Genomic DNA, 10,000 nt, shown 5'->3' with positions numbered 1-10,000 from the left:
ATAATTCACCATGTAGACAGCACATGCATATACATCTAATACATACTGGATATCCATGTTTGCTCTCCATGCACTTAAACAAGCAGGATTATAATTATTGATCCGCAGTTCATTTGGATTTCTTTTCAAAAAGACTGTTGGTGTATTAATTGATGAGCGTATTGCAAGTAAATAGTTTTCTTCTGGGACTTTAAGCTTCAGCAATAATTCATCAAAAGAAACATCTTCACCCTCCTTGATATTATCTAGATACAATTTAATTGATTTCCATGTGTCCTCGTGTTTTTTGTTTCAGTTTTGGCAACATCAGTGTCTAGAGGATATAGAATTTCTGTTTGTCTCATAGGAGGCTGTGGATAATTGAATCTGCATTCTCGTTTAGTATTCTTGCGACAAGTATGCGAGTGTCTGTGTACTTGCCTAGCAACAAGCTTCAGTAGTTCTTCATTGTCCTTAGGCTATTGACAAGTAATTATGCGCTCTATATATGAAGTAACTTTTGCATCACTATCTGTACCAAAGTGTGGTGCATCTTTAAGCCATATAAGCATGTGAATGTGAGGTGAACCTCTTTGTTGGTATTCTACTCTGTAAAACCAGTCAGAGATACTTCCTACTGGTGAAGCAGGGCTTAAGAGGAAGTTTCTAAGAAACTGGCTTATTTGAAGATCAAAATGCCTTGCACAAGTTACAGGATCACTCTGTATTAGTCGACACTTTTCCTCCCAATTCAAGTTCTCTAGTTCATCATCGGTATATTGCTTGTGATCAACAACTTGGCCAAGTATTCTCAGTAGATGTATCCATCGTGTTTCGGCTGATGAGAAGCTACATAACAGTGAAGCTGGACCTAACTGTCTTATCATTGCAAAAAGATCTTTCTTAGCCTTCTCAAAATAGGAAGGTGATCCACGCAATGCTGTTAGAAATTTATATCCCTCGTCATGACGTATTAAGAGTGATGGTCAGGAAATATCGACCAAAATCTTAATTTCGTGGCAAGAGTTGAAAAATCGCTTTCTTTCGTTTTTTGTCCATAAATAGCTTTTAGGTAGATAAGATACCTGATGTGGATTGTTCCCGCCAAAAGCTTTTTATTTTTTAGAAAAATTAGAATATCGGTTTTTGTGGTCGGAGTCACAAAATTGGCTAATCATTTATGTGAAATTTGCATACATCAACTTGCCTCTCGTTCGCAAACAAAGTCGCACGGAGAAATTTGGACACTTTAATTCAACAGAATCACTGTTCTTTAACTAGAAGATTCTTGTAGAGCAAAAGCAACACTCACCGAGCAGAAATTATTCAACAATGAGAAATAGGTTTTATGGATAACAAAAACTCCGTTTTCTTATTGATTTTCGACGGCAATATTGCACTGTGGTATAACTCCAAATTGACTTCATTCTAGTTAAATCCCACATTTAGACATACATCTAAAACATACCTGGGAATTAGCTTGGGTTATTGAATGAAATCTCTTAAAGGCGGTATCAAAGTTAAGGAATTTTCATGGTCGGTCGGCAGTAATTGTGTAAACACTTCCAGTTTCGAAATCCATGAAAGTGGATATTTGATCCCCAAATACTCATTTTTCTTAATCCTTCTAGGTTTTACAGTTGCAAAGTTGCGTTTCTACTTAAAGAGTGAGATAGAAAAGCCAAACTGGGTGAATTTTAGCCATTTTGAAACGCTAAGCTTAATCGACCAGAGACTCCGCGTGACAAATTGTTTCGTGACTAAACATGATATTGGGGAGTCGACCAGTCACGGAATCACAATATTAACACTGCATTTCTTGACGGCATATGAGAACAGTGTAAGGGTATAATTGAATGAGTAAAACAGCAAGTTTTGGAAAATATGGCTCTCAAAACTCGGTTACCATGGTAACGTCAATGCTGACGTACAAGTCAAGACGACTTTAAAATGTCCCCAGATGATTTTTAGGAAAAGTTGCTGGGTTTAGTGCTCAAAGCTTGAGCGGTTTTGAAGTTATTCAACTTTTAAGCAAAGGGCTTCAAACCCTTCCCGGTCTGAATAGGGTTAAGGGTGTGAATAAAATAGAAGAACGTCTGGAATGCCACGAGTAAACGTAAAAGCTAAACCTCGCTCAACTTTTATGTTTACGTGCGACCTTTCAAACATTGCCTCTATTTAAATTACGCTCCTAAATGCTACGTGTGTATGCACGTGAAATTTACGCGACAGTGGGAATCCACCCTTATTCACCTACCTAGACGCGAGCAGTAACCAATTAGAGAGCACTCATGTAGTAGGCAGTCGAGTAACATTCAAAATACACTTATGCCAGGCGTGCAACAAAAATTATTTCCATTTTTCACTTTCTTATTTTACCTCGAAATCAGTCTTGAGGTACCGCTTTGCCTCCTTTAAAGCCTCCTTTAGTGTTTTTGCCCATGTAAGACCCACTCCGTTTTCCCCGAGCTGGTGCACAACGTTCACAAGATCTTCAAATGCCTGCGCACCGGAACAGCTTACGTAATCTAACCCTTGCAATGACTTGCGAGTCGAAGCGGAACAAACATGCAGAATTCTTAGCAGTGTACTGCGACTCATGGGTGTGAAATCATGCTCGGCAGAATATTTTTGGTACTGGCAAACGATTCGTTCAGGTATCATGTTCCATACCACATTTGGAACTTGGATGACCTCGTTAGTTGACAATGTTATTGTCTTGGCTCCGAATGAAAGATCTTGAATTACATGTGAGCTTGTGATAAAGTCTAGGCTAATTTTGCTTCAGGTATGAATGACTTCGTTTGTTCATTGGTAGGCACCAGTTTTCCACTGCCATGGACTGCAGCATGCTGCCTGGCAACCTTAAACCGATAACTTGTCAGGCCTGGGATTCACTGTTGAATTGTTGCCAAGCTAACCTTATCCGCCATAATGGACAATATCTGTCTGCGAGAATCCCTTTTGTTTGCATTTTTGTAGCAGTTTGCCAGCGTGTACATCAATTCTTTATCCAAACCACTAGAACAAGTGTGATTTCCAGTTTCATTTTGTTTTGAGGACATAATAGATTCCCAGAGAAGATCTGGATCATTAGGCGCTATTTCACCAAGAACAGCTGAAACCGCTTGCTTGGCTTTGCACTCATGCAGTCGTCTGGTCCTTCCACTGGCATCGTTCCAAGGTGTCTTTAGGGTGTACCTAATAGGACTAACGTCTCGACTTCTTAAGAAACTGTTAAGGTGGTCAATAGGTTCTTCTGACTTCATTCCTGTAGCGCTTGTCTCAGTTTCTTCTAGGAGGGTTGATGGTAAATATAATGACGTTTCTTGCTCTAGTAAGTCATGTGCTACCACCGAACAAGGAGTACTTGCAGCAATTCGAAGGTTACACATCACGCCCTAGACAAGGACGCAAAATAAATATAACGTAAACTGTATTAAAAAAAAATTAATTGGGTACATAATTATCAAAGTTAACCAACACTTAGACAAAAATCAATAATCCCTCCTGATCTTTGTTGCCTTTATTATGGACTAAAAATAAAACCTTTTTTGCTGCCTTCATTTATGATAAAAAGTGCCTAATTTATTACATAAAATACCTTTCATTATGACAAGTAAGTACGAACTTTAAAACGAGCGGTAGAGGATCCTGGAGTGGTATATTGGAAACCCGAAACGTTTTTCTGGGCGTTATTCACTGTATCCTTAACCTTAAGAAAATCACATGAACTCGTATCCCTGGCGGTATAAGGTGGAGGGATGCGTGTGTGTAGGTGGGGGAAAGTGGAAGCAAAAATGCAGTTTTTTTTAAATAAACCCTTTATTCTTAAAAGAACAATTTGGCCTCAGCTTACCATCGCGGACTATGTGGTCTTTAACTTGTTGCCATTGCTTCAAGATTTTGGTGAGAATAAAAATAGAAAATCGGCTGAATAAATTTAAACTGTGTGCAGACGCAAGGGCGACATAAAATACACGGGGTATTAAACCTCTTCATTATCTGCGGACTCAGGAAAAACTGACGTAGAAGGCACAAAATAAGCATATGGCATTGTTTTCTTGGATACCAGCACACAGTCTGAGGTCTACGAAATCGGTTAATTTGTGCTCTCTATCCCTATTCGTTACATTTTAAGGAAAGGCAGGAAGGAAATGGGGCCCGCTCATGCAGACTTTGTGATGATAAGGTCCCTATCCATTTTATCTTTTTTCGCCCCGCGGGCCTTGTTTGGTGCCACTGTTAATAACACTATTTCCATTGAGTGCCAGTTCAGAACTTACAGAAGTCTCAATGGTCTCAGTTTCTTCATAAGAAAGGTTCTTGGTCTCCCGAAGCTTTGTGGGCAGCTCCCCTATTTTCTGCATGTCAAGACTAACCCGGCAGTTGCGACAAATACCTGTTGAGTGAATCGATGGAAAATGCAGGTTTTTGCTGATACGATATAATCACTATTCTGAACAACTACGGTCTTAATTTACACAAGTAAGGGAACCTGTTTTAAAAAACTTAAATGATAGATTTTCCTGCCCCTTCATATACTTCAACTCTTCAATTCCCTACCCTTTGATATACCTGAAACCTAATAAAGGTACCCTTTAGGGGCTGAGTCTCCTGTTACTATCTATAGGCCATCAGGGAATCTGCTTTAAAAAGCTGTAATTTTAGGAGTCCGGTGAAGGCTTCTAAATTTACCTTTTTGCTGCTACAATCAGTACTATAAAATGTTAGAATAATGAAAGGAAATGAAACACGTAAATAAACAAAGGCTATTCAATTTGCGACCGTCACGGCTAATTAATCATTGAAAAAGTCAAAAAAAAAAAAAAGTGCTTACAAAGTGCTTTAATTGAAGAGTCAGATTGGACCGCCATTTTAGAGCTGGTCTATTTGGTTGAAAAAGATGAAAAATGATGTATACATACCTGAACCAACTAGAATAAAAATTCCCAGTTTCTTCCATATCTAATAACAAGCACTTTTGCCAAGTCCTCTTTCTGCCTTTGCGTTTTTTTGGGCTTGTCCGCGTGCTTCGAGATTGGCGGAGGAACCGGCACAGATTCGATCCTCGACGCCACCCAATACCAAGGGATAAGCGGTGCCGGGGACAAATTGTTAATTCTAAAAGGTCTAACTTCGAAGAAAAGGATGTAGATACTCTTCCCAAAATAAGTTCGATTTCGGGTTCTACGTCAGTTATTAACGAGCTTAAGATCTGACAACGGCAGACATCTGGGACGGCAAGCGGAAGTGAAGTTACAGCCAGAATTACTTCCGGCTGCCGTTGTTGTGAAGTTTCCCGCCGTAGCGGCCTTGTCTGTGACGTGAAGGAGGCCATTTTGCCGTCGCGGCTAAAACGTGAGTAAACTTTTGCAAAATAACACCGTTTGAACATCTTTGAGCGAAAATTGTTGGCAATTTTGACCGTTTATTGTTATGAGAGGATGTCTGTGAAATAGCCAAGCCTTTATTCGTTTGCCTTTCTCATAAACAGTTCGTTACTAGTACTGGCTCAATGTCAACAAAGAAAGCAACCCAGTAAGTTTAATAATTTCTTTATTTCAATTAAAAATTCGTAGACTTCTTCGTGCATAAATTGATGGCCATGATATTATTCCATTTGTCTTTTCTCGAGTTCAACAACAAGGATCATCTGAGAACATTTTTATAATCAACAGTTTCGGTGATGTTTTTTCAGCCATAAAGAAACGTCCTAGATTAAGCGTGAAAAATTTGCTGTCGGAAATTGGTTAAACATTTATCATGATGATAAGTTTATACCTGTATTATGCTGTTTTGCATACATATCCATGTTGTGATTCAAATTTTTCCAGTGTCAATTTAAAAAGTTTTAAACCATTTTTCATTCTTTATTCTGTTTTTATTGTTATTATCCTTTTTCTCGCATCTATTACCATAACCTGAGACAAAGGGAAACAAAAACTTAACGTGGTTTGAGCATTTTTAAACCCGCAAACAAAAATTTTAACCACAACATACATAAACAAGACTGCTCTCATTTACTTTGGAGAGTTCTGGACTGAACTAAGCAGTTGGAATTGAAGCTTAGTTAGCAGACTCACCAGGATTTTTAAATATCCATATTATATTTTCTTAAAATGTAGATCTAACATGGAATGGACAGATGATCATGACCACTCTCTCAGTCAAAAAATTCTGGCTCTAGAACCCTTTAAAGCTAAAAAGGGAAGTATCGCAAGAGGGCAGATCTGGGAAAAAATTGCCAGTAATCTCAACTCCTTGAAAATTCCAAGATTTAAAGTTAACAAGTGCTCAGTGAGAGAGCGTTACACACTACTCATTGAAAAATTAAAGAAAAAGTTACAAGAAGAGAAAAAGGCTAGTGGCATTGAGACTGACATGAATGATGTTGAGAAAGCTTTGGAGGAAATACTGGAAAAGGAGGCTGATGCTGAAAATAGTATGGAAGTTGACAAGAAAAAAGAGGATAGTGCCAAAGCTGTCGAGATGCGGAATAGAGCAATGGAGAGCATGCGTTCAACACAGAAAAGGAAGGATGGTGATGAAGTCGAGGATGCAGAGAATGCACAACCTAAGCGAAAAGTCACAAGGAAGAGTGGTGGGGACACAGTGGCGTATCTGTGTGAGAAGAATGATATAGTTCAGAAATGGAAAGCTGAAGAGGACATGGAGAGAAGAAAGCAAGATGAGTCTCAAAAGCAACATCAAGAAATGATGCAAATGATGGCCCAGCAAGTCCAGCAGCAACAGAATCAAATCCAACAGTTTCAGCAGATGTTTGTTGCCATGCAACAACAGCAGTCACAAATCATTTTGAGACGTTTAGAAAAACATTCAGTAACTGAATGCGTTAAATGCTGTTGTTTTGTTCAAATTTTATGGCCTTTTGACTACGTTTTTGTATGATTAGAGAGGATTGATATGGGGGGAGGGTCTGTTGCAGTTTTGGAACATTCTCTGTGCATATTTTGGGAAGCTCCCCATTCTCCTCTGCTCTCACCCTGGTGATATATTATCCCTTGTAGCCTCTGAAATGGATTCTGAACCCTTCTTACATTAATTATAGTTGTTGTTATACATCAGTTGACCTGACTACAAATACTAAAGAATAAATACCAAAACTTTAAACAGTAGTTTATTGGCAGGTTGCAGACATACACTGTTACATCTTATTGACTAGTTGTGTATTTCACATGAATTTATCATTGAAATTCATTTCAGGGTACAAACAGTTTTAATTGTTAGGAAAAATAATCCTGAAGGGTTGGTGGGTCAATGTCAAAGAAATTTGATGTGAAATTGCCATACAAACAAGTCATGGCATTCCTTAAAATTGCACATACAATATACATCTTTCCCAACGCACTCAATGATATCGTTTGAGTTTTCTTAAAATCAACAAATTTAAAATAGTTAACAACATCCCCAAAAAGCCACTCTACTGAAATGCGGACACTGCTCATTGACTTGTTAAACTCTTCCATTTGAGTAGTGATACCTGCAGTACGATATGGCACAACAAGGTGAACTCTTAATGGGTAAGCAGGGTCACCATATAAGGCCATGGGGTTACCAGTCGGCGAAAAAGCATGGTGTTCAAGGACTTGCAGAAGGCCAGAATCAGCTAACATTCCAGCATCATGTTTGTGGCCCTCTGGAAGAAAATGCACATTTTGATTGAAAATTGTGTTCTTTAATTAAAAAAAAAATGTATATTTTATTTATACTACTTGATATGTTTCACGCTAAAAACTGCTTTAACCTATTTATCATTCTGTTTGGATTTACCGCGTGACAGATGGTTCTAATGTGACTAAAACCAGGAGCCCATTACTTGGGCTCCTGCTAAAACTTGAAAGGAATAATTTCCTTTACCTACTGGCCCATACTTGTTGGCTATCATACCACAGGGCAATGCAACAGATTGGTATTTCAATCCGTGGACTCTTTTGTGTCCGTTGTACACAATTCCTTGGTTTTCTTGTGGTCGGCAAATGGGTCTTACTGTACCATCTATGAAGCCAAAGCAATTCGGCAGGGGACTTCCTTTCCTTTGTATGGCATCAGCATATCTCTGAAGTAGAGGGCGGCTCATTAAGGTGTGGTTCCATGCTGTCAGACGGTGATGATGTAAGCTGTACACAGTTTCCATTACATAATTAGTGATCATACAAATTTCTGGTACTGGGCGGCCAAAACGATGGATTAGGTCACTGTACCTACAAGGGTACGCTAATCTTCTTAACAAAAGACAAAGGCCTTCAATTCCATCGCATACAGTCCTTTGTTCACATCGATACGAATCAGGCAGCCCCATTACGTCTGCGAGAATTGGTATGTCCCTTTTTCGGAAACGAAATTCTGCCAAGCACTCACTTTCACCGAGTCCTTCCAGGTCAAAATCTTCGTAATTCTGGTAAGGATAATCGAGATTCTTTGAAATGTTGGCATCATACAACAGTAAAAATTCATCTTCTGGAATGTCACCATCATCGAAACTTGCGATCAACAATTCACGAGCCTTTCTAAAGGTAGCCATCGCTTTTCCTAAACTTCGAAGGGGAAAGCCACTACAGCAGCCGTCGCGCGCGCTATCTTAAGGCTATTTTTCGCGCCATTGGAACGGCGACCTTTCCCCAAGCCCCCTCGACCAAGTCTGCCGTCCGAGGTGTCTGCCGTCCTAGGTGTCTGCCGTCCTCGGATCTTAAGCTCGTTATTGACAAGGCAGACTTATGACCCGCGATGTCTCTTTTGCAGGTATTTACTCAAGAATTGTTTACTTACCAACCTCAGTTGATCTGCTCCTATCTCTGGGGTCATAAGAGCAAGAACCGCCGACTAAGGAGCTAAAAAAGAGCACTTAACGTCCATGATGACACAAAACTGGCAAAATAATTTCACTCCAACTTCGCAAATTAAATTTTTCCTCTTTGCATTTAATTGACTAATTCAATTTACTACGGCTAGTAAACTGCTTCAAGTTTTAGCCAACTCTGTCATTTCTTCAACAAATAATAAAAATGAATCCCCACAATTGAAGAAAATGTCAATTTAAAAAGCATCTATGATTTTTGTCTTTCTTTTCCGATTCTTCTGAAACCAAAGGAAGCGAAAAAAACAAGTAAAAGTTAAACAGGTTAGCCGAGAGCTAATCAAATTACATCCTGATATTTATCAGGGAAAACATCTTACACTGAAAAGGAAAACTTTCACCTTAACAATGAGAAAAAATAACCTCTCTTTGGCCGATTACCTTTTTTTCATTAAAAAAGGAAGAAAAGCTCACACCAGAATCGTTTTCAGTACGCTTTCGTGTATATTCCGGCCTGCTGTGTAAAAACTCCACTTGACGTTACGGTCACGCAACAAGAATTGTTTACTCAGTCGTTGTAAAAAATTTGAATGAATTACTGTCATTTCAAAACCTTTGCGTGAGGCGCTGTAAAGAAAACCCGTGCTGATTCTAATATATTATCAAGGACAACCTTAAATCCCTCTAATGATATAGTTAAAAGGAAAATCTGAATTATACCACATAGTGAAAAAAACATTTGAATTAAGGAGGTATTTGCGGGATTTTTCACGTTTGAAAATACAGCACTTTCCTGCGCGTTGTTTGCTATTTATGAACAACAATAAAGATAAGTCATATAGTTTCTGGGAAAGTACGGCACTCACTCTATCAAAATTCGGTGTCATGATCCTTTGAATCGTTTTTCCTTGAAGACCAAAATTCAGTTTAAAATATCAATTTCACACTTGCTTGCGGGACCTTTCGGGATCGTCGCGGGTCAAATTCGTTTTTCTCAGTTTTCTCAGAATTAAAGCGCTCCGGAAGAAAAAGAAATACATTAGATTTCTTCTATTTTTAGTAGCTTTTTATAATCAGAAAATAAGCGAAATTCATTTTTCAACTCTTGCCACTCAAGGTCGATATTTCCTGGCCGTCGCTCTTAATCTTTCTGATGCTCCTTCTTGCTTTATGTGACCTGCATTTAAAGACCTGCTATTTACC

At 38.8% G+C, this 10,000-nt stretch overlaps 3 protein-coding genes across 3 annotated transcripts; 1 reads left to right on the top strand and 2 right to left on the bottom strand.

Moving 5' to 3' along the window:
* Window positions 1–2,873: 2,873 nt before the first annotated feature.
* Window positions 2,874–4,349, bottom strand: LOC149038740 (uncharacterized). The gene is made up of 2 exons (XM_089184040.1): window positions 4,266–4,349; window positions 2,874–3,380 (listed from the first exon to the last, which is right to left on the bottom strand). Exons 1-2 carry the CDS (start codon window positions 4,347–4,349, stop codon window positions 2,874–2,876), a joined length of 591 nt encoding a protein of 196 aa, XP_089040166.1.
* Window positions 4,350–6,114: 1,765 nt separating this feature from the next.
* LOC149038739 (uncharacterized) lies at window positions 6,115–6,891 on the top strand. The gene has a single exon (XM_089184039.1). The coding sequence runs from the start codon at window positions 6,115–6,117 to the stop codon at window positions 6,889–6,891; it is 777 nt and encodes a 258-aa protein (XP_089040165.1).
* Window positions 6,892–7,226: 335 nt separating this feature from the next.
* Window positions 7,227–8,524, bottom strand: LOC149038738 (uncharacterized). The gene is made up of 2 exons (XM_089183674.1): window positions 7,861–8,524; window positions 7,227–7,639 (listed from the first exon to the last, which is right to left on the bottom strand). Exons 1-2 carry the CDS (start codon window positions 8,522–8,524, stop codon window positions 7,227–7,229), a joined length of 1,077 nt encoding a protein of 358 aa, XP_089039800.1.
* Between the last annotated feature and the right edge of the window lie 1,476 nt (window positions 8,525–10,000).

Source organism: Pocillopora damicornis, chromosome 10 (assembly GCF_964200805.1).
Source record: "Pocillopora damicornis chromosome 10, jaPocDami1.2, whole genome shotgun sequence".
NCBI lineage: Eukaryota > Metazoa > Cnidaria > Anthozoa > Scleractinia > Pocilloporidae > Pocillopora > Pocillopora damicornis.
Note: the sequence above shows the minus strand (reverse complement) of the source record. Positions and strands in the feature narration are given on the sequence as shown.